At 44.1% G+C, this 24,528-nt stretch overlaps 2 protein-coding genes across 6 annotated transcripts in view; one reads left to right on the forward strand and one right to left on the reverse strand.

Moving 5' to 3' along the window:
* rbpjl (recombination signal binding protein for immunoglobulin kappa J region-like) lies at positions 1-19,828 on the reverse strand. The gene is made up of 12 exons (XM_064306095.1): positions 19,619-19,828; positions 18,101-18,224; positions 12,384-12,521; positions 11,498-11,568; positions 10,608-10,723; positions 10,004-10,178; positions 9,375-9,512; positions 8,681-8,793; positions 6,276-6,416; positions 5,428-5,583; positions 5,215-5,318; positions 1-2,702 (listed from the first exon to the last, which is right to left on the reverse strand). The coding sequence occupies exons 1-12, from the start codon at positions 19,719-19,721 to the stop codon at positions 2,429-2,431; spliced, it is 1,653 nt and encodes a 550-aa protein (XP_064162165.1). The 5' UTR covers positions 19,722-19,828; the 3' UTR covers positions 1-2,428.
* Positions 17,884-24,528, forward strand: part of matn4 (matrilin 4) — a 16,396-nt gene continuing 9,751 nt past the window's right edge. For 4 of the 5 annotated variants that reach the window (XM_064305187.1, XM_064305189.1, XM_064305190.1 and 1 more), the window contains exons 1-4: positions 17,884-18,156; positions 22,274-22,391; positions 22,611-23,180; positions 23,542-23,664. In XM_064305187.1, the coding sequence (XP_064161257.1) occupies positions 22,322-22,391; positions 22,611-23,180; positions 23,542-23,664 (763 nt within the window). In that variant the 5' untranslated portion in view covers positions 17,884-18,156; positions 22,274-22,321. The remainder of the gene's footprint in view (positions 18,157-22,273; positions 22,392-22,610; positions 23,181-23,541; positions 23,665-24,528) is intronic. The other variant, XM_064305188.1, reaches the window with a different exon arrangement.

The raw sequence follows: 24,528 nt of genomic DNA on the forward strand, positions 1-24,528 counted from the left end.
TGACTTATTTCATTCAGATTTTAATTAGTGGAAATCACATAATGCACACAGCAATGTATATTTTAAAGCAATTACTTCCAGTGTTTTCACTGGATCAATGAACTGATTTTTTTTAGAGTACTGTGATGTGATACTGCGAGACTGTGAGCTGCTAAAAAGCATCTTCTATCACAAAGTTTTTGCCTGGGCTGTGAGTAGATTAAATAATTTCAGATAACACTGACTGTGCCAAAACCACTGTAATTAGATCTCAATCCACTGATGGTTCTCTGTTGCATCAGTCTGCACAATAAATCCATTTGTGGTATCGCTGTTACTTTGACCCATTTTTCAACTCCATCTGAGAGCTGCAGATTTGGAATACCATTAATAAAAACCATAATGTTGATTAACCCCTTCTGTAGCACCCCCTATTTTAACACAGCTTGAAAATGACATACCAAAAATAAAATGGTCACTATTCATGAACACTTTTGACTACAGGCATAATCCTGGTCTCTTCTGAAAGGCAACCCTTGGGATTTTGTTTTCCAAGAGTCAAATTAATCTAAATATTACTGAAAAAAGTAACAGAACACAGTGGAAGTTTTTTTTTTACTGAATAATAATAAAAAATATTTTGAGAATGTATTTAGATGCTCTCTGATATAAAATGGGATACAAAAAGTCCTTAATTGAACATGAGTGTCGCTGTGGAGTCAAAGCTGTTTTCACTGTGCTCCCATAGATATTCACTCTGATGAGTGATTTCTTCCAAGGCCTCCAAATGCCGAGTCTTCAGTTTAGACTTAGGGATCAGAAAATACATTTTTGTTGTAAAACAACAACCTTTTTAGGTATAAAATCTCAAGAACCTTTTGCCAGTGTGTTACGTTCTGAACATGTGTACTGAAAAGGTTATGGTTTGTTTACGCAGAAGAAATAATGCATGTCCTTTAATGCAAGCCTAGCAACCTATACACAGTTAGAAGCAAAATTTCATTGGCTAAAATGCTTCTCAGTCATCACTATAATAGCTTGCCACTGGCTGGCTGTGTACTGGGCAGAAATTATACTGTTGAGTCATTTCTGGCACACGGCGAGTCCCATTGGCTATACTGAAGGACTGCTTGGCCCGTACTGGTCAGAGGACCTTGTAGGTGGGCTCACCTTGTTCCAGAGAGTCCATACAAACTGGAGATAATAGCATTCCTTTGTACGTAGTACTTGCAATGGCGAAACAGACAACAATGCTAATTCTGCCAGAGATTTGCTAAGTGAGCAACGGGCATTCAGTCAATGTTTCTCTGAGTTAGCATGCTTTTGGGACTAAAAAGTACTGTGAATTTTGTTTGCTGGATCCTTGCCATGATAACAATACCGACTTTACTGTGATTTGTGTCATCTGTGGATTTCCAAAATGCATAGAAGATGAGGCTTGTTTTTGCCACTCCATATGGTCCCAAGTAAGGAGCTGTCGTGGCTAAAACATTGACATCATAAAACAGTTTACAGAGATATAACTGTGAGTTTGAACACATTCAAGCGGTATATCGTGTGACTAGGTTGACTGAAAATCTCACCATAAAAAACGGATCACATGCAAACAAACCCACTCTGGGCCAAACACGGGTCGGCGTGACTTAAGGGGTGAAGTGTTCACAGTGTCCAGTTGCGTTTAATGTTCCGACTAGCAATTTAGCTATGTGACATAAAATCATAGCTTTGCTGTACCGACTTCCCCTTCTCAATTTCAGAACATAATATACAGTGAGGTCCAGGGGCCCTGTTCACAGTGTGCAGCGGACACCGATTTCAGGCTGCTTTTTCACACACGTTTGTCCTGTCTTTGCTAACACTCCACAGTCCTATTTCCAGGAAAAACTTACTCTTCTAGGATTTCCCTTTATGAATTGCTTTCTATTTTTCCCTGTCAATCATTTTGTCTTTTAAACATTTCAGTCTCAGTTTAAAATTCCATTTAGTCTGGTGCCTTGCCTCAATGTGTTTTCATTTAAATTTTTTGTTTGATAAATCACTGCATGAGGAGGAGGATGAATCACTGAGTAAGATGAATCTCTAAGCTGGCTCTGCCTGAGGAGGCTGGTGAATCACTGTGCAAAGACAAATTACTTAGAAAGCTCTGTACTGGGCTAATTCTGCTTGAGTCACTGAGCTGGATCTATATGAATCACTGGACTAACATTGATTGGATCATTGAGCTGGTTGTGCATGAATCATTTAACTAACTCTCCATGCATAAGTCACTTTGCTAACACTGCATGAACTACTGAGCAAGCTCTGAATCACTTAACTACATCTGAATTAATCACTGGCCAGTTCTGCATGAATCACTGAAGTAACTGACTGAATCACTGAGCTGGCTCTTAATTAATCACTTAACAAGCTCTGAATGAATCACTGAGCTAGCACTGAACGAATCACTGAGCTAGCTCTGCATGAAGAGGTGGAAGTTGGTGCGTGTGAATTCCTGGTGAATGGAGTCCAAGAGGGAGTCGGAGTCGGCGGGGAACACGGGGGCGGCCGTGGGCTGAGGCGGGGGCGTGTGCTCGGGGGTGTAGGTGAAGCTGAAGGTGCTGCTGTAGACGAGGCCGTCCAGCCGGATGAGTGACAGGGGCACGGTGATGGAGCGCCTGAGCCACCGCCACTCCCCGCTGAACACCGACACGTCCGGCACCACGCACAGCAGGGACTTAGGGGTCCTGCGGTCACACAGCGACACAGAGAAAAGGCCATTCATGCCAGCTCTGGGATTTACAACGGCACGGCAGGGATTGCACATTAATGAGAACAGAGAAGAAAAATAGGCACCGTTGCAGGCAGGAGTATTTTACAGAGAGGAAATGACTGAGTTGATACCAAGTTCTTCCTCGCCCTGGCTGTCAGGTGTGTCACCTGCCCCTTTAACTCACTGCCTTCCCCTTTAAATGATCTACTGCCAAGTAAGTGGAGAGCAGCTCAATCAGTGTAGTCCCTTGTGGAGAAATACAAAATCCTGGTCGCACCCGCCACAATGCAGCAATATTTAGACATTTAGCATGTGCCTCATTTTTAGACATTGTTTTTCCTTGTGTGCTTGCTATTTTGTGTTTCAGGCCTGGTTTTCCCCTTTTATGGCCCATCTGTTACTCTGTAAAGCATCTTTGTGGCAGTTTTCTGTAAAAAGTGCTACACAAATAAATTTGGTTTGATTCGATTTGATTTAATTTGATTTGATTTAGGCATTTAGCAGACACTCTTATCCAAAATGATTACCATAAGTGCATACATCATGTTTTAGGCAACAAAGACAGTGATGCCAGATCATTAGGGTGACAACCGATATCAAACACATATATTAAATATATAATATTATAATATAAAATGAGATGCCATTGTAGGTGCAAGCGGGAAATAGAGAATGTAGCATTAGTAGGAAGAAAACGGATTAGGCTATATCGTTTTATATCCATGACAGGTACAGCCAGTAAACCTTCACAAAATGTTCGGCATGAGTTAAGCCAAGGTGTAGTTTGAATAGGTGCATTTTCAGTGGGCAGTGATTCTGGCTGTAGTGGTGAGCTTAATCCACCACTGGGGGGCAGGATAGAGGAATGCAGTGACCTCACCAGATTACAGCCATACCAACAGGAAGCAATGACATCACCACATTTAGTGATATTGCCACATCACAAAAATCTCCCTCATGCCCTATCCTCATACTGCTGTCACATTTGCAATGAATATTCTACTACAGTAAGGAGAGGCAACTCCCCTGGAGTATAAAATGTGTTTTTGTTCTATCATGGCTTGATGACAGTTTATCTACATTACATTACATTACAGGCATTTGGCAGACGCTCTTATCCAGAGCGACGTACAACAAAGTGTATCTAAATATTGACAAATAGTCTCAGCCTTAATATGCAGAGCATTTACCCATTTCCTTACCCATTATACTGCACTGGAAGGCCCAAAGGACCAACAATATTCCTGAAACCATCCCAACATTATCAACAGAAGATATGAGAGTGATTCTTGTGCAAAATGCACTTGGGCATTTAGGCCATGCAGATTTTTAATGATTCAATGGCTGGGATTCAATCAACATTTGTCCTTAACTTTGATTAACAATTAAAAACAAGAAGCTTTTTTTTTCTACACAAAAGCAGTTTGGCAAATTCAGCAAACACAAAAACAAGCACGCCAAACTAAGTTCTTTTTTAAAAATGCTTGTAACGCTTCCATTTAGAAATCAAAGTTGAGAATAAATGTAGATTGGACACAGACCTCTGGCATAAAGCATGACCAAATCCATTCATGACCTGTTCGTAATCATGAGATTAAATGCGTGAGATAATTCAGTGAGAAAACAGTGATAGATATTTTTAGTTGGTGATGGTGATTTATTGATTCTCCCAGTCGCAAGCTTTCTGTGGTCCAGGCAGGGGGCATTTCAGTCATCTCTGCATAATGCATAATGACCTTAAAGAAGCAAAAACTCTTTATTCATGGTGGCCAAAGGAAATGCCAGCAGACATGGTATGTCTGAGTCAGGGAGGATACAAGCCCATTTTAACATTTCACTGGCTGTGTTTAGTTCTGGTGCTGACTTTTGCTGGGAAATATTTCAAATGTTTCTGTAGGATGTTTAAAATGGGAATGGCAGCCATTTTGAGCTGGGTTTGATCAGAATATATTTTCCACCCCTGGAGAAATTTTCATGTAGGAACTGAGCCAATCATTGATCCCAGTTATTGGTAACCTTTTTAAGTTTAAGTTTAAGTTTAAAAATAATGGGCACTTAGTCATTATTAGCCAATATTAGCCATTATTTAGTCTTTTCCCCATGATTTGGAATACCAATATCTCTGCAATTTCCATGCCTATCAAGGAGAGTGCACGGAAGTACACACTCTCGTCTGAAGCATGTACTGCCTGTCTCCTCTTACTTGTGCACCAGTGCACCAGCTGAGCAGCGGCACAGTCATTGCCTTTAGAGGCATACACTTCATTTGCAACCAGTGCTGACAGGTTGCAGTTACCCAATCAACCAGAGGGGTCGCACATGACAAGGTCAGTCCCACTAACTGAAACCTGGATTCTCAACTTTGTATACACATTTTTGTAAGTCTCACTGGATAAGAGCATCTGCTAAATCCCTAAATGTAAATGTCATGGCATGTCATTTACACATTCCTGTCCTGTGAGGCATGATCTCCAGCCAAGCCTCACCTGAACATGGTTTCTGCCTCCACATCTCCGAACCAGACCTTTAGATGAGGCCCGAAGTTCTCCCCGTTGATCTCCAGCATGGCCACGTGGCCACCCCCATTAAGCTGTTAACGAAAACAAAATCAGTCAAAACTGAGTCCCCAAAGCCAGCCGCGGTTTTGACAGAGAGCACACGCACTCCAAAACACTGCCGGGAGTTTCGGCAGGACTGACCTCCAGGGCGCTGATGACGGGGACGGGGGTGACGGACGTCTGAAGGGACGCCAGGCTCTGGCTGAAGGTGTAGTCCACGGTCTCCGTGCCGATGATGGTCCAACAGGAGCCGTCGTTCAGCAGCTCCCTGGTGGGATCCTTCTGGCATGGATCTGCCTGGGCAGGACCACACCGAGCTCATGACCCCACGGCTCCTCTCCCGTCCCCGCGGAAACCACCCACAGCACATTCCACACGGCTCTGCCACACTTCCTGGCACACGCGATGAATGGAGCAAGGGAGAGTTTCCCTAGCCCATTTAGGTGGTTCCTTAAACTGCTACTGACTAAGACTCACAAAACAAGCTAGTACTTCATGAAAAAAAAAAACTTGAGCCACAATGTAAAAACTGTATACCCAACAAAACGTTCACTGTTAAAGTAACCTGGGGGAGGCCACGTTGCTCATCTAGGGGTGACATAGCTCAGGAGGTAAGAATGGTTGTCTGGCAGTCGGAGGGTTGCCGGTGTGATCCCCCACCCTGGTGTGTCAAAGTGTCCCTGAGCAAGACACCTGACCATTAATTGCTCCCAACGAGCTGATTGGTACCTTGCATGGCAGCATTTCACTGTTGGCGTGTGAGTGTGTGTGTGTGAATGGGTGAATGAGAGGCATCAATTGTAAAGCACTTTGGATAAAAGCGCTATATAAATGCAGTCCATTTACCATTCATCTAAGCTCATTTAGATTTCATTTAATACGGCTAGACTTCATCTAGCATTCAAAATTTTGCTATGTAGGAAAAAATGCTCTATTGTGTTCCCACCAAAGGTGTATATGGTGGATAATTTTTAACCCTTCATATTTACCTGGAACTGGATGATTTTGTCATTTGAGAGACACAGGTACATCTTGTTACTGCCCTTGAAATGGAAAGCACACTTGTGGAGCTGAGAAACAGGCTCGTCTACGTCCAGAATCGCATGCTGCTTGTTCACCTTACGGATCACCTGTGTAGAAACCAAAAGCAAGAGCTGCTACACCATGGATCCAACCAACTAACTAGATCTAACACACCTACATGTTATTTTATTTTATTTTCTTTTAAATTGAGTAGCTGTGTGTGGAAGGCCTATGCATGCTATGTCTGCGTGGGAGATGCACATTACAGAAACACTCCAGATACATTCTTGCTATCCTATAATATATATAATGAGAGACACTGAGCCTATATCACTGACCAGATCACAGACAGACACTGTGCCGATACCACTGACCAGCTCACAGACAGAGACAGTAGGACAATATCACTGACCAGCTCACAGACAGAGACAGTGGTACATCACTGACCAGCTCACAGACAGAGACACTGGGCCTATATCACTGACCAGCTCACAGATAGAGACAGTGGATCTATATCAGTTACCATCTAACAGACAGATACACTGAGTCTATATCATTGCTCAGCTCACATACAGAGACACTGGGTCTATATCACTGCTCAGCTCACATACAGAGACACTGGGCCTATATCACTGATCAGCTCACATACAGAACACGGCCTATATCTGACAGCTCACTACGAAGCTCACGGGCCATACCACTGACCCAGCTCCATACCTGAGACCTGGTCTATCATGACCGCTCACATACAGAGCCACTGGGCCTATATCACTGACCAGCTCACATACAGAGACACTGAGTCTATATCACTGACCAGCTCACATACAGAGACACTGCACTGATATCACTGACCAGTTCACAGATAGAGACAGTGGACCTGTATCACTGACCTGCTCACAGACAGAGACAGTGGATCTCTATGACTGACCAGCTCACAGACAGACACAGCGGACCTGTATCGGTGTTCAGCGCTCGAAGCTGCAGCGAGACGCCCCACCGCAGCACCACGGGGGCCCAGAGCAATTTCCCCTTCCTCTGAGACCCCCGCTGGGCTCGTGGGAGCGCGTGCAAACAGAGAGAACGCCGTCCAGACCATGTCCAACTCCAGCCATTAAAATATACACAGGCTCAAAAAAACATACCGGCCAGCAGTTACTAAAACTAAAACAACCTGTGTAGCTGTACAATAAAGGTACACATTCTGCCATCCCACCCAATGCAGAACATTTTCATAGTAGCAATATGGGGCTTCCATTTTGTAATGGGGCAATCAGCAAATTGCCGGAAATTTCAATAAATGGTCTTCTTAGCAGAAGTGCTACAATAAGAGCCAGTCACACTCACTGCACAGGGTAATCTGAGATCATCACGGTACGTATCGTTAAAAAGAAGCAAATGAGCATTGCTATTATAAAGCTCAATGAAAGAACAGGTACCCATAAGATTCTTAGAATATATTTGCCAAATGCATGGTAATAACATTTTTAAATATGCTTATAACTTTGTTTTATTCTTTAATATATGAAACCCACAGCTTTACAAGAAGATTCTTTTTAAACGTTGCCATAGTGACTCTTGCCTATGTTATGACAACCCCTTAAATAAATGTCAGGGTGCAGCGTGGCTCAAAACATTTTACCTTAGCAGACAACCTTTCCTGGGGTGACTTACCATAATTGAATTTTTTTTTTAACACATACATCCTGTTACTGATTTATACAGCTGGATTTTTAAAAAGAGCAACTGAGGTAAAGCTATCAACAGAAAAAAGGCGGAAAACCCTACTGGGAATCAGAGCTGACCCTGAGATCCCGAGTTCACGATTTTTAAAACATTATACCACATGCTGAACAGTCCAGCGCGTAAAAGTCTCATCAAAGCGTTGCAAAATGACTTCTGTGGTCCCCGCGTGTTGTGCATTCCATAAATTTGCATCCCCAGAACACCATCGTAAAACTGGCCACGACATGTGAAACATGCATGAACTCAGTCACAGCACAACATTGCTCTTATATTTACATCAAAGCCATGCAGCTGTGTGATTGTTTACACACTGGATGCCCATCAGTTAATACGTTAGCTTAAACTCATCTAAATAAATTAGCTACCCGAATACACTTTTGCACTGTTGGAACAGCGGGTACCCATGGGCGAGCTAACATGTGTACACAATGTTTGTACCACTGGGGAAAGTGTTAAATACCATGACAGTGCATATTTACACAAAATGTTCATAGCATAGCGAGCAGTGATCATGCCAATGACAGTGCAGTGCTATGGAGGTGATTTTTTATCATAGGGGACGGTGTTCAGTCCCATGACAACGCAGCTTGACGGGCAGTGATTTAATCATGGGGGGCAGTGATTTTACCATGGGGGGCAGTGCCACGCCTGTAACGGTGCAGACCAGCTGGAGCACGCAGCCGTAGCAGATGTAGCCCTCTCGCAGAGAATAATCCCCCTGCTCCGACTGCTGGTCGTCAACTGCACACAGAGGGATTTTCACTCATCCACTGGCCTCCAGCCATTGCCAAATTATACAATTAACACTAACCCACATAAATCTGGATTAGCATTTTATAATGGGTTCGTATATAAAATATGTAGCTGTGAACAGAGGGAATCAACAGACACATTACAAGTCTAATGCTGTAAATATGCTGAAAGTTTAGGTGTGAACCCAGAGGTTATTGCAAAAAACAATATTTACATTTCTCATATCATTAAAAATTACTGCTTTCTGTACAGTTCCTTCACAGCTAACACTGCTGCCTACCCAAATATTATAATGATGGTTTCCAGGATTATGGTTTCAAGTGTTCATCAGGAATGGAAATAAACAAATTTCAAGTAGAGCCAATAGGCCATCAAATAAAGAAACAGCTATTGATGAAGAAATTATAGAAATGGTCAAATATGGAGCACAGAACTGTGGAATCCTTTACAAAAATGGATGAGCAAATGTGTTTGCATTTCCAATTCTGTAAAGGCAGTCACAGTGTTGGGATGCCCTGATAACGTGGAGAGAGAGAGAGAGTGAGCCGAAAGAGGGTGCTTTGCATCACCTAGAGTGACAGTGAAGGCTGCCCACTGCCTCGCGCTGGCCACGAAGGCCCCGCCCTCCACGGCCAGGTAGCGCGTGCTCACAGTCTGGGAGCGCAGCCGGTTGAACAGCGACACCTTGGAGCCCGATGAGATACACACTGCAAGCAGACACACGCACACACACACACACACACAACCAGCACGCTTAACTTCGAACGACAGCACACCACAAATTTACTGTGCCTTCCACCTCCATTATTTATCTGTGGGGAATACATTGCTAAAGAAACTAAGCTGAAGAGCTACATCATAAAATCACGCTGCACGTAGACTGAATGAAAGGTGCAGCACTTCCTCAGAAGAAAATACAGCTTTACTTTATCAGTAAAAACTTGATGTTTCGATCCTTCATCGGATCACATTAGCTCTTGGCGACGTGCGAAATTCGACGAGACCCCTCCGTGTGATCTCAGCTGCCAAGCGGTTTACGGCAGCTCTGTTTTAACATGGCAGATGTGACGGGTGGAATCCTAACGCGGGTCAGCTGCCTGCCTCGGCACGGAGCGGCGAGCTCCCCGCTCAGACCTCTGCCCCCCGGGGGCCATGACCCCCCAAACCCCCTCCCCCCCCGCGCCCGGCCCACACTCACGGTCAGCATTCTTCATTGACTGCTTCTTCTGAGAGGGCTTGGAGATCACTTTGATCAGCCTGCTGTAGAAGGAGCCGATCTCCTGCCCGTTGCCGAGGAAAAGCTTCAGGACCAGACGGAAGTGCTTTCTTTTGTCTGCGTCGGATATGTACAGGGCCTTCGCACAGGCAAACTTCTGCATGACAAATCCAAAGCGCATCCTCTCAGCTATAGGCTGTATGTTTATTGGTTTTCTGTTACATCATCATTGCCATTCAAGTGTGTCAGAAGAGCTTTGTGTTTTCACACAAGGGGAAAGTCTTAGAGTTCTACCGGAGATCTACCGGCCTGTATGTTTCACTCCAACCCTAACAAAGCACACTCCATTCAACTACTATAGATCTCACTGAACTGCTATTTAGTAGAATCAGTTGTGCCAAATTAGGCTGAAATTAAACCGACAGGACACTAGATCACCAGTAACAGAGTTGGGAACCACCATCTTACAGCCTACCGGGACAGCTGATGTTCATGCAGGTGACCACACACAAGCAATCTATCACCTGTCATTCAGCCCCTAGTAACCGTAACTACCTCCCTCCTTCCCTCGCTCGTTCTCTCTCACCTTTCCACCAGGCTGGTCCTCGAAGGTGAGTTTAAAGGTGTCCACCTGAGCGCTGCTCGTGTTGTCCAGGCCCATGTATCCAAATATCTGACAGCATGAGTCTCCCAAACCACTGGCTGAAACAGAATGCACATATCCAAGTTCAGATTCAGACTCACTGCACACTTTGAAAACGCTATGATCTCATGGCTGTGTAAATAACCCAATGATGTTATGTAGGTGTAGTGACACCCTATAATGCCTCAGCACTCAACTGTAGTGACACCCTATGATGTCTTATAGCTACAGTGATATCCTATGATGTGTCGTAGCTATAGTCACACCCTATGATGTCTCATAGCTATAGTGATACCCTATGATGTATCATAGCTATAATCATACCCTATGATGTCTTATAGCTACAGTGTTGCCCTATGATGTATCATAGCTACAGTGATATCCTATGATGCCTCATAGCTATAGTGATACCCTATGATGTATCATAGCTACAGTGATATCCTATGATGCCTCATAGCTATAGTGATACCTTATGATGTCATATAGCTATTGTGATATCCTATGATGTTTCATAGCTGTAGTGATGCCCAGAGGTGGAAAGTCCAGGAGCCAGAAAGTTAAAGTCCTACCATGTGTTTCTTCCACCTACGATTTCATTAATTAGCTCTATCTCCTGTTTGAGAAATTCAGGTGATTGGAACAAAATACTGCAGAGGATTTTTACATTCTGAACGTAGATTTTCCAGCCCTGGAGATACCCTATGATGTCATATAGCTGCAGTGATACCCAATGTTTCTCTTTCCGCAGCGATAGCCTTTGATGTGTTTCTCTTTCCATAGTGATAGCCTTTGATGTGTTTCTCTTTCTTCCCTTGTGCAGAGAGGATTCTAACCTTTCAGACGATCCTGTCTGAGTTTCCACCCAAGTCCGCTGAGGTACACACATGGTGGGGGGCAGAAAAACCTGCAGGGGCACAAATCCTGTGTCCAGTAACATTGTCCAGTACGGCAGTGCAGAGAGATTAGGGTGGCAGGTTACGCCCAGGTTCAGTCATCTGTGAGGAATCGTGAGCCTGGGCGGGTCAGCTGTCTGATGTGAGATAAGTTTGCCCAACTTCCAAGGGGTGTGCACTGCTAGCAAACTAGTGGTCACCACCTACTGTACTTCTGATGAATTGTCATCTTCTGTAGTTGGGGCTTCAACTGGCAGTGAATCGAGACAACTAAGCCAGTGACCAGTAATATAACACTGGTTAAGCTTGATGGAAGTTAATAGACAGTACTTTCTCATAGAAATAAATGTCACAAACTGGCAGGGAAGCCAGATTCAATCCAATGCACTGTTTACGGGCACATGTAATTCAGTCAAGCACTCCGGACTAATCCGACGCTATGTTTCAATAAAGTCTGCTTTGGGTGTCAAATTGAGATATGGTGACTGGAACTAAGAGGTTCCTGCCAATGAAAATGATCCATTATTGAATGATTGACATTGGCTCATTGGCCAGACCACTTTTAAAATGCCCATCTTTTCATGCTAAAAGCTCTGTTTGGGTTGTACTTCTTCAGGCATGCTTAACTCAGTTAAGTGTTCTCTGTAGCACAAGATGGTATCAAACTGCAGGACAATAAACTGTTGCTGCTTCAATATGACTTTCTATCATCCTGTTAATCTATTAAAATTTTAAAAGTTAATTTTGTTTCATTTGTTTCTAATATAGTTTGAAATATAATAGAAACACATTGTGCGGACATTTGACGGAGTGGATGGCATCTCACCGCTTCTCATTGCCATAGGATTTCTGTGCTACCTTGGCGTGCAGGATGAGAACAGTCTGGTCTGGTCGGAGCTGCAGGTACTGACGGACAGAATCCCTGCTCAGTCCAGACTGCTGCACCAAGCTCTGGTCCAGTTTACTGCAGGAGCAGAGCACTCTGTCACTGCGAGCCATCGCAACAATCATCAACCGGTTTGCAGCATTTCTTTGGCTTGTTTTTTTTTGTTATTGCTAAAGTTTTGTTAGACAAAATTAATGTCATTGTTATTAGCCTATTTATGTTATTTTTGCTTTAAATATTAATCTCCATAGTTAGTCGATTAAAATACGTAGTCACAGAAGATAGACTTTCCCATCTTATTTAGATGCACCCATCTAGACCACACAGTAGTCACAGGAAGATAGTACATCAGTCCACAATACTTTAAAACAGAGAAAAGGCTCATGTGACCACAGCACTGAAGAGAGACAGCACATGTGATCACAGTACTTAAAACCAGAGAGGGAACACATGTGAGCACACGCAACAGTTCTGTAACAGAATTATAAGAGTAAAGGACAAAAAATATATAAGATACCTGAAATATTTGCCACACTGAAGTGTGTGACGCAGACAAGAGTCTATTATTCTATCTACAGTGGCCACAGAGAAATGGAACATGTGAACCCAGTACTTTATAATATGGTGATAAAAATATGGTGATGTGACCACAGTACCTTAGCGCATGCAGATAGAGCATGCGACCACAGTATTGTATACAGACCATGCAACATGCAACCACTTTAAAACAGAGAAAAAGCATGTGACTACAGTACTCTAAAACATGCAGATAGAGCATGTGACCACTGTACTTTAGAATATACAGACCATGCAACATACAACCACTTTAAAGCAGAGAAAAAGTATGTGACCACAGTACTCTACACAATAGTGACAGCACATGCGACCACAGTACTTTAAAAGAGGCAGCACATGTGAGCACACACAACAGATTTGTAACAGAACTATAAGTAAACAGAGGGAAATGTACCTGCAATATTTTCTACATGAAAGTGTGTGACACAGACAACAGCCTATTATATCATCAGAGACAAAAGAGACATTAAGCAATACAGCCCAGGACTTTCACTCCTCTATAAGACCCTCTCAGATGTTTCACATTTTACCCTCCACCCAGCAGACATTACTTCCAGATCTCCAAGGCTGATAGTGCCCATTAACAACAAAACTCCTCCGTCATTTTAATTTCCATTACGGCTAAAGTCCATGTGCTGCAGAATTTGGTCTTCATTTTGAGTGTTACAGTACACTAAATCCACCACCCCGCCCAAGGGGAAAATGAAATAACAGTTATATAGGAATTCAACGTTCCACATAATTTAAAGTTCACATTTAATATGATTCCCTCCAGCAACTGGTGTATAAGGTTTTTGCTGCCAATGGCGTGGTGCCAATCACTTTAAAATGTAGACAATAACATAATATTGAAGAGAAATTAAAATATAGCCAGGCTTTCATGGTTACTTTAAAGAGGCCAGAGCCCAAAAACAAACAGCATAAATGAATTGAAACGTAAGGCACTGTAAGATCATGTGTGTCATCAACACATTGTACTTTATTTAAAGGCACACTATGCAGGATTTTTTAGCCTTGCTGTGGTCCTGTGTTCACAATCAAAGAAGTCTCCTCTGTCTTAAACTCCACCCACCAACACCCGACTTCGGTCATCTAGCTACATAATGTAGCTAGCTGGATAGCTAGAGGTAATGTTACTTACAGGTCCAACAAAAAACCAGCAAACTCCGCGTTGCTTTTCATCCTCTTGGCAAATTTCAGCTGACGCCACCGAGGAAATGCAATTCCCAGGTTAACTCTAGTTCTTGATCAGGCCCTGTTGGCTTGTCTCTTTGCTTTGCTGTATGATATCTGGGCTTCATCACCGCCATTGCAGCAGCTAGCTAGCTAGTAACAATCACTCCACTGAAGTCTAATCCCAAACCACAGATTCTATGGTACACTCACCCCTTCCCACACAGAAAAGAGTGTCATGCCTAGAAATGTCCCAAACACATTTTAGAATGACAAATACAGGTTAAATATAGTCCAGGTAGGATTTTAATCAGTGCCCTAGGCCTATATTCATTAAGCCTCTCAAAGTAGGAGTGCTAATCTATGATCAGTGTTGACATACACTACATTTCCAAAAATATGTGGACACCCCTTCTAATTAGTGTTTTTGGCTATTTAAACCAAATGGGTTTCCATGGTCAAGCAGCCATACTCAAGCCTAAGATCACAATCTGCAATGCCAAGCGTCAGCTGGAGTGGCCTAAAGCACACTGCCATTGGACCCTGGAGCAGTGGAAATGCGTTCTCTGGAGTGATGAATCACGCTTCACTATCTGGCAGTCTGACGGACGAATCTGGGTTTGGCGGAATGCATAGTGCCAACTGTACTGGCCCGAATAGTGCCGACTGTAAAGTTTGGTGGAGGAGGAATAATAGTCTGGGGCTGTTTTTTATGGTTTGGGCTGGGCCCCTTAGTTCCAGTGAAGGGAAATCTTAATGCTGCAGCATACAATGACATTCTAGAGAATTGTGTGCTTCTAACTTTGTGGCAATAGTTTGGGGAAGGCCCTTTCCTGTTTCAGCATGACAATGCCCCCGTGCACAAAGCAAGGCCCATAAAGAAACAGTTTGCTGAGTTTGGTAGGGAAGAACTTGACTGGCCTGCACAGAGCCCTGACCTCTACCCCATCAAACACCTTTGGGATGAATTGGAATGCTGACTGCAAGCCAGGCCTTACGCCTAACATCTGTGCCCAACCTCACTAACGCTCTTGTGGCTGAATGGAGGCGAATCCCTGCAGCCATGTTCCAAAATCTACAGGAAAGCCTTCTCAGAAGAGTGGAGGCTGTTACAGCATCAAAAGGGGGGTCCAACTCCATATTTATGCCCATGGTTTTGGAATGAGATGTTCAACAAGTACATATGGGTGTGATGTCCAGGTGCCCACATACTTTTGGAAGTGTAGCATAGCTTATAAATGATAAGACTGGAATATGGACAGGGAAACCTGACCTTGGAACACCCCTGCTCTGGGATGTTCTGTTAATACTGACCCTGCTGTTTTATGGAGCATAGTGGCTCTACCTTTTTGCAGGTTCCTTGTCTTGGGGGGGGGGGGGAGGTGATATTGGACATAGTGCAAGTTGATCCATCACCACGTAGACTTATTAGACCTACAGTTTTCTTGTACCTTCACATATTCTGCAACTAATGCAGCTGCCAGTCTGTCATTTCCTACAATGACCACATAACAATCAGCATTCCTTTTTAAAAACATTCAGATCTTATGATGGATATGCCTCTCGAATGCTCATTCAGCCTACTAAAGTTCTCCCATGAGAAACAATAGGAAACGAAGGCAAAGATAACCCTGTCAAGCACCCGGAAATAGCTGGGAGTGAGAAAACAGAATGAGAATTGAGAATCTGAACAGAGGAGAGGTCTGAAGTCTGTGCAGAAACAAAGTATAAAGCAAATCGATGGCAGGAGAGAAGAACAATTCATCTTGGACAAACTGCAGACTGTCAGCCATGAGAATCCCAGTCAATGCAAGAAACATTGAGCTGTTAGTCTGTTAGGCAGTTTGAATGCCTTTACTGTGTTGATAAAAGATAAGAAGCTCTTGCTAGTTGATGGAGACCTGTAAAACATTGGACAAACATTGACATGTACAAGTGAATGTTAGGCAAGTACAAAGGAGTCACACATTTTACCTTACAGTTTACTCCATTACCAAACCGTAGCAAGTGGAGCGAAAAAAATGCACTTTTTGAAAGATCTATAAGCTGAAAACTTAGCTAAACTAAAAAAAAGCTAATATTTTGCGAAAAGTATTTTGATGTCCAGCAATACATATGTAGGCTATGTAATTACTCTTACCCTTACCCTGCTATGTAATCAGTTGGCATTCTAAATGTAATGAACTAAACAGCAGCTCATTTGAAGGACACAGTTTGTCTTAGCCCAGTCTCCCTCACCTCAGTAAAAAATAAAAAATAAATCTTTTTAAATAGCTCATTCTTGACTTATTCCAAAATAAAGTGGAACATGGAAATCACCTTGAGATTTTCATTCTACTCCACTGGTATTTCAAAAACAAAACCTTCCTTTCCAAAATGGTGGTTTATCTGCTTGTATGTGGTAGTCCTCATTTATTAAATCTGCCAACAAGAATCTAGTGCCACGACAATATTGTGCCCTATAGTTATGGTGTTTGACCCTTTAAATTAGGGTTCAGCCTTGGAATGTGACTCATAATCAACAGAATGTAGAACATTTGCTCAAATAAGTCCAGCCTAACTGTCATGATGAAAAGAAGGAGAGGAGAGAAAATCTTTGACAGCAAGGTCATATTTTAAACATTCAGGGCCAGTAATTGCTATTACCTTTCTACAACTGCAAACATAGAACATACGATGTGTCAGACAAAAGGATTCAGGGGCTCTCTGTCCACGATCTGGGAAATCCTCTGCAGCAGTAGGCTTTATATAGTAGGCTTTATATGCACTATTAGATCACCAAACTTTCAAATTCTAATTATTTTGATGCAATTATCTAACAATTCAATGACAACAACAGAGAAATCAGTTGACTTAGAAAGTAAGCATACATAGGCTACAGATTTAATGTTACTAGCATCCATTGGAGAGCAGGGTTTTTTTTTTTTACATCTATATACTTTGCCAACCAGACTTCATTAAACATTGATAAGTTGTTGAAGACCAAGGTGGCAGTGTAATGATTATAGTAGTATGAGCAACATAAAAATAGTGCAAGACAATGCTGGGAAACAAATGGCATGAAGGTGAGTATATGCACAAAAAAATGTAGACAGTCCGTAAAAACATATATGACAACAGGATTAACAGAATAGTTGAAATGCCTACTCCTGTATACAGACTCGACTGGCACCACAGTGCCAGGGGTAGGGTGGACGGGAATTCCACAGAGGGGTCACAGTGTCAGGCACTCAGACCGGCCGGCATTTCACACGGGGGGCGCGTGAGGGCGGCGAGGCCGGTCTGCTGTGTCTGCGTCATTGTTCTGGTCACGAGAGGCGATGTAGTTTTCATTTAATTTATTCCACAACATTTAAACTGAAATTCCATTTGATTCAAATGCTTGTCCGCAATGTCTGTGCCGTTTGGCAAATGCTAATAACTAAAAATAGCCTACATTGCAGCCTGCAGACCTAATTACTCAAAAGAAGAAAAAAAATCATTGCTATCTGACGAGGGCCGAAAAAATATTTATGCAGCCTGGCTATTTTAAGGCAATTCCTTTGCTATTCCCGCCCGTATGAAAATATAAATAAATCAATAACACCACGAGAGCAAACAAGAACTCTCCCTTTCCAAAAAGCTCCCCCGGTCTAATTTCACAAGGGGAGGGGTCTAAACGGTTAACCCCTTTTGACTGGATTATATACCTGCTTCAACTTCCAGTCCACCACTCCATGTAAGAACAACACAGAGAACATCCTAACCCTCAACAAATAAGATAATGCATTGTTCGTTTCATTAGCCTATTTTTGTCAGTTGATACTTTTCGTTTAATTTTGTGGCTCTCATATGTTCGAAGGGTTGTGCAGAGTTGGATACCACTGATTTCCCCCGGATTTTGTGTGAATTGCAGCGGAGTACGTTACCTATCCCATTCAGGTAGTGGTGACGGTGGTTCCGTTCTCCCCCGCAGAGTACCAAGGTGAGTGAGTGAGTCCCCAGGTACATATGATTCAGCGGAGTCTAGGGACGCAGGCACAGCGACTGGGACTTTGCAGTAGAGAAGACAGGTTAACAGCTTCACGAAGAAAGGGAATTTTCTCGTTGCATTTGTATGTTAATTCGTTACATCTGTAGTCTGTAGTTAACGTTTTCATTGTATAGTTACTTCTATATTTGTAAGCCAACAGCCATTAACAATAGGATTTATCTACAGGCTGTGTTACGCGATATGCCGCTGTGATATTGTTTTAAAGAGCGCAAGTATTGCCAGACTTCGATGTGTATCGTGTAGTACTACTGTGATTTCACATCTCTTAAACTATAAATAGCAATGACCTATTATGCAAGTTTGTGCTCAAGTTCGTGAAGATTTTCTGAAAAAATATTTTCAATGTTAGAATTCATTTGCCGACTTGATATGAATTCTTTATTCATGCGTTATTTGTGTATTGGTGTTTTGTATTCTTACTAGGCTATTATAATCGTATGTCACAATTGTATGTTTATGCATAATTGCAAATAATTTGCAACTCTGATTTAATCGCGTGTGAATTGTTTGCTAATCAAATCTGATCTGATGGATATATATGCGTACTTTAGGTAAAAACCAGCCATTAATTGACCCAGGTGTACACTGATTGGCTGGTGCTGGATGTGCAGAAGCTCCCAAAAGTAGCTAAGCTCACATCTGCTTTCAATCTAATAGAAACAAGAGGCTGCTGGTTCTTAATCTCCTGTGTAGCTGTCATTCAGCTGCCAGCTACTGTAACCTCTCTCTCTCTCTCTCTCTCTCTCTCTCTCTCTCTCACACACGCACACACACCTACACTCATGCACACACACACACACTGTCCCTCTCTCATTAAAGAGGATAGAATACTTATACTGTGAAGGGATTGCCCATGGAGATCCCCTGGGGTTCAGCAAAGATATTAACATTTAAACAGCTTTCCCTAGAGACCTGGGAAAAACTGTGCTGCACTGTTTCCAGTGGGCCGAACTGAAGTGAAACGTTGTTTTCTCCCTCCCCCTGGTCCTACTCTCTCTTCCCCTCTCACTCATTGACTTTTTCTGTCTCAAGTGCTCCCTTGCTCTCTCTCTCTCTCACTCTCTCACTCTCTCCGTCATACTCATGCACTCTTCCTCTCACTTCCATTCTTTCTCTATTGTGAGTCTTGAGAGATATAATGGCAGCCGTGTTGACCCTCAGGCGCTCAATTCTGGCCCTCGGGTCGAGTAGTACTGTTGGTTTTTCTTTTCTACACGATACTTGAATGATTGATTAATGTCACCAGATTTCCCATTCACCTGGCGTCCCAGGTCTGAATCAGTCCCTGATTAGAGAGGGAGAATGAAAACCGGCAGTGGTACTGTCCCCAAGGGCCGGACCTGAGTATCCCTACAGCAGATGGATGGCAGTGAAACAAAGATCAGCCACTCACCATTGCCACTGTCCTCGCCCGGTCCTCTGCTGTGGTGCTGCATGCTCAGCCCAGAAAATTCCGGAACTATGAGTCCAGCCGCTCTCTCCTGCATGCTCAGCATCCGGTCGCTCGCCCGATTCGCTGGCGTCTGTCTCAGAGGTACGCTGACCTGAACTGTGGCTGACCCGGCGTTGCACCTGACGCAGACTGGGAAGCATCGCTCCAGGCTCTCGGTCTCTGCCTTCCGAACGGGGATGCATCCGTTTCCCATCAACCCCTTCTGCCCCTCCCTGTCCTAATCTCCTAACCTGTCCAACAGCGGTGTGTGCCCCCGTGCGGAGCAGTCCTCCTGTGTGTTTGCTTTCCGATTGTCACCTGTTCCCCAGGTGCGATGTTCCCACACCTCTGCCCCCTCTCCAAACAGCACAGGAGATAAGGGGCTGAATGAGAAAGGGTGGAAAGCAGGGCTGTGATTGGCCAGAACACTAGCTGGTTGACCGAGTCGTGCTGTAGAAGGACCCATCAAAGTGGACAGTGGACATCGCACTGCCAGAGAACGGGTTGTTGATTCGGTTATGCGCAATCAGACACTGTGTTGATTGAGCCAGTGCTTTCCATCGGAGGGCAACCTGGCTGAAAGTGTGTAATTAACAGTCTGCTGCTATAGTGATCAGAGGTGGCCGGTGTACTCTCGGCATGGAAGTCGCATTAACCTCACTGCCTTCCGGAGGAAGCACAGCTGACACCCCAGTCGTTTCTCATGGTAACGCTGCAGCAGTATGCTGTTTCTCACTGAGTCCTCGGAGGCCAATGCCTCCACTCATCCAGGGTCTTCCATGCCTCATGTAACTCCATTCTACTATGAACGAAAACACTGTTAGCCTATAGCCTAGTGCAGCTGTTCAGGTTGCCATTGATTCTGGAGCAGTGGATTATGTGAAAGATCAAACAATGTTTTCGTTAGTGTTGTGGAAGGCACCTGCGATATACAACCGGGCATGTGACTTATCAGAACTGTGACTTAGATCATATACGTATCATATAATTTTGAAGGTGGAATAGCAGTTATAAAATGTGGAACTTCAAAATGTGATTTTCTCTTTGGCTGGGAAAATCTTTTATGCTGGCCTGATTTGCCATCTTCATACCATTGTCTGGATGCATAACAAAGACAGTGGTTCTTCATTTTTGAATGGTTATTGGCTATGGATTTTGCCTTCATCACTTGGGTTATATCATATTTTATCAAAGGGTAACAGATTTGTCATTTCATAATTTTCTGTAACGCTGTTGAATAACCTGCTTGGGTCAGGATTCCCCGCTGTTTGTTTCAGGGAGCACAGTAAGCGAGACCTGAAGGTGTACGGTTGCTCGTACTGGATAAGTTTTTTGTTGTTGTGTGTGTGTGCGTGTTTACATTGTATATATTATCCCACAGGCAACAGCAGCCAGGGGCCTGGGGCTAGCGCAGTGTCCGCACGGGGCAGGGGTACACTGGGGCTCTTTGTGCCCCGTACAGAAGGGGGGACCGGGCTTCGGTTTCAGTGGGAACCTCCCGAAACAGTTTCGGGCTTGTGCGCAAAGTCTCAGCGGAGTCTGACCGGGGGCTTCTGCTCGGGCCGGTACCGCCTCAGCCGACCCACGACCCCCCCAGGGGGAACGGCGCTGAGAGCGCTCTGCTCCCACCTCCCTCCCTCTCCTGCTCCCGTCTCCCCACCCCCTTCTCTGCCCTGCTCGCCCCCCCCCGCCCCCCCACCCTCCCCATCCCCTGCTGTGGGTGACGCCTCCTGCTCAACTGAACTCTGTGTGTGCAGCCTTTAGGGTTGCTGAACGCAGCCCTTTAGCTATTTAAAACCATTGGAAAACTATTTAGTGGCATGTACATGAAAATTGCATGCCACTAAATCACAATGTAGCGTCCTGGGTCAGTGAATGAACACAATAGAATCATGTCACTTATTTAATGTGGTTTTTTCCATTTTATTTCCCATAACAGCCCATACACGCATCCGAGTTCTTGGTTAAAGAAGCTGAAAATAACAAATGTATGAATTGTTCTGTATTCTATGTATCTTAATACATAATATTTGTAGGCCTTTTGCTAATATACAGAACTTGGCTCAATAGAAATGTCCCATCGCTCACTGGTTTCTCTGTTGTAGTCCTGTTAGCGATGTTGAAGCTGTGTTTTCTCACACATGCTCCTGACAATAAGACTTAAAACATATGGTGCCTTTGTAGCCTTTGGAGCACCGGTGGTCTGTATGTTATTTCCAGACTAATTCCCAGGGTGCACTTGGAAACTGATCAACACAAAGCCAATTAATGACGAAAAAACCGCCTTTCCTGGGAATCTTCCAGCGTATCTCAGCGACCATCGCTGATAAAACCTAAGAATAACAGAAAGAGAGTGGACGCATAAAATGTGCCAGGGCCATTTATATTTAGAAACACTTGTCGAACATTTACTTTGTAGTCATCACTTCCTGGTCTCTTTGAACTTTTCAGGCAGTCTTGCCAGTGCGTGATTCACGAGCATGTCCTCTCTGTAGCCGTCTATTAGCTGCAGCTCTGCTTCCTAGCCATCTGTTAGGCCTTTTATGGGGAGGGCCGGGCAGGAATGTTGCCTCGTTAGAGGATTTGCTTTGACTGGATGTTTTGTTTTCCGCGCAGCTCAGTTTGCATCTGTCAAGGCCAGACGCCAGAGCCAGCTCCCCGACCATGAGGCTGTTAGTGATCTGTGCATCGCTCCTCTCCCTGACCACACAGTCAGACGCAATGCCGCAAGCAGGTTAACATTTTATACCTTCACAATCTATCAGTCTGTGTACCTGTTAACATCATCAATCTACATATCTGTCATCTGTATCTTCGTGCATTTCCGTCTGTTGGTCTTTTTCTGTCTGTCCGTCTGTCCCTTTTTGCAAGTCCTTTATCTGTAAAGTAGTATTTCATTACCCTACGCCGGCATTGATTTTAATGTTTGAATCACGATTTGCGAACATTTGAGGTGTTGCTGACCAGAAGTGCAAGGCCGGGCCGGTGGACCTGGTGTTCATTATCGACAGCTCGAGGAGCGTCCGGCCCCACGAGTTCGAGACCATGCGCAAGTTCATGATCAACATCATCCAGACGCTGGACGTGGGGGCCGACGCCACGCGGGTGGGCGTGGTGCAGTACTCCAGCCAGGTCCAGAACGTCTTCTCCCTCAAGGCCTTCTCCAAGATGGCGGACATGGTGAAGGGCATCAACGAGATCATCCCGCTGGCGCAGGGCACCATGACGGGCCTGGCCATCAAGTACGCCATGAACGTGGCCTTCTCCCCCGAGGAGGGGGCGCGGGCGCGCGTGCCCGACGTGGCCGTGATCGTGACGGACGGCCGGCCGCAGGACCGCGTGGCGGAGGTGGCCGCCGCCGCCCGGGAGAAGGGGATCGAGATCTACGCCGTGGGCGTGGCCCGGGCCGACATGGGCTCCCTGCGCGCCATGGCGTCCCCGCCCCACGAGGACCACGTCTTCCTGGTCGAGTCGTTCGACCTCATCCACCAATTCGGGCTGCAGTTCCAGGACAAGCTCTGTGGTGAGATGATGTCACGGATCCATTAGCCCTATTAGCCTCCGCACTTCACGCTGATGTCTGAGTTCATCACAAACTGTAGTTTTTATATCAGTTGTTATTATTTCAGTGACATTTCAGGACACCCACCAAAGCACAAACTTTGGTTCTGATCAGGATTGGTTTTGGTAGATTTATACAGACTTACTATCCATAAACAGTGGACAAATTATTATTCTGCATTTATTCACTACTGAGCATGTTAGACTAACTGGCCTATAATTCCCATTATGACGTCTTGTCTTTGTGTTTTTAAGTTCTAAAGACTTGTGTAGACACATAGGAGTCCGGTGGTACCGTTGTTCTGAGCTTGCTGTGTCTGCAGGGATGGACCTGTGTCTGGAGTCTGACCACGGCTGTGAGCACATCTGTGAGAGCTCTCCTGGCTCCTTCCACTGTGAATGCCTCCCAGGGTACCGGCTCAACGATGATGGCAAAACCTGCGCAGGTGGGCTGCATTCACACCTAGTGATCCTTCGACGAGTGATCTGTGACTGAATAATCAAAAACGTGTTTCATTCACACACACACACAGCTTTGATAGAGCATGAGCTGTGATATACATGCCATTTCTAATGTATTGGAAAAGCTGCTTGGCGACATAAATGGGAAAAGCAATTTTTTGTATGATAATTTGCAATACTTCAGCTAAATTTTATCCATTGTAAGTAACCATAAGCAGCAAGAAATTAATCGGAAAGCATTAAGGAATACTACTCGGAAAAAAACAATCAGACCTTTTTGCATATATACAGTATGTGTGCGTGTGTGTATTTATTTTTTCTGGATCTACACAGTCAATTCTGTAATAACTGAAAAAATGCACTGTCTAGCAGGCACCTTAACCCAGGTACAGATGGACTTTTACAGACGTACTGTAATAAAAGCTAAGTGCTTTGTTCACAGCTGTAGTTTCCTACCCGTGGTTTCAGCCTGCAATCTCCTGGTTTCAAAACAAACTCCATGAACTGCATGCTACACTGCCATTCTGTCCCGGACCATGTATTTTTCATTTGCGATGATCAAGCACTTGGAGACTGCCTGTCTCTGTGGGGGATGGCCTCAAGTCGTTCATGGCTTTGGATAATTCATTCTATGTTGAAACGCACACATACATTAATGTAAAGAAAATGCATTTCTTTACAGCTATTTCTCACAGTGTAACCTTCTTCCAGCTGCCTTCAGTTAAAGTGTTTTAAAGTGACCTGAAATGGCTCCCATACTGATTGCTTGTAACTGAATGGATAAAGTGTAATGATGAATATTCTGAAAGCCAACTGCACAAATTGTATTCAAAAAAACCCTTTCCAAT

This window comes from Anguilla rostrata, chromosome 13 (assembly GCF_018555375.3).
Source record: "Anguilla rostrata isolate EN2019 chromosome 13, ASM1855537v3, whole genome shotgun sequence".
Classification (NCBI taxonomy): domain Eukaryota; kingdom Metazoa; phylum Chordata; class Actinopteri; order Anguilliformes; family Anguillidae; genus Anguilla; species Anguilla rostrata.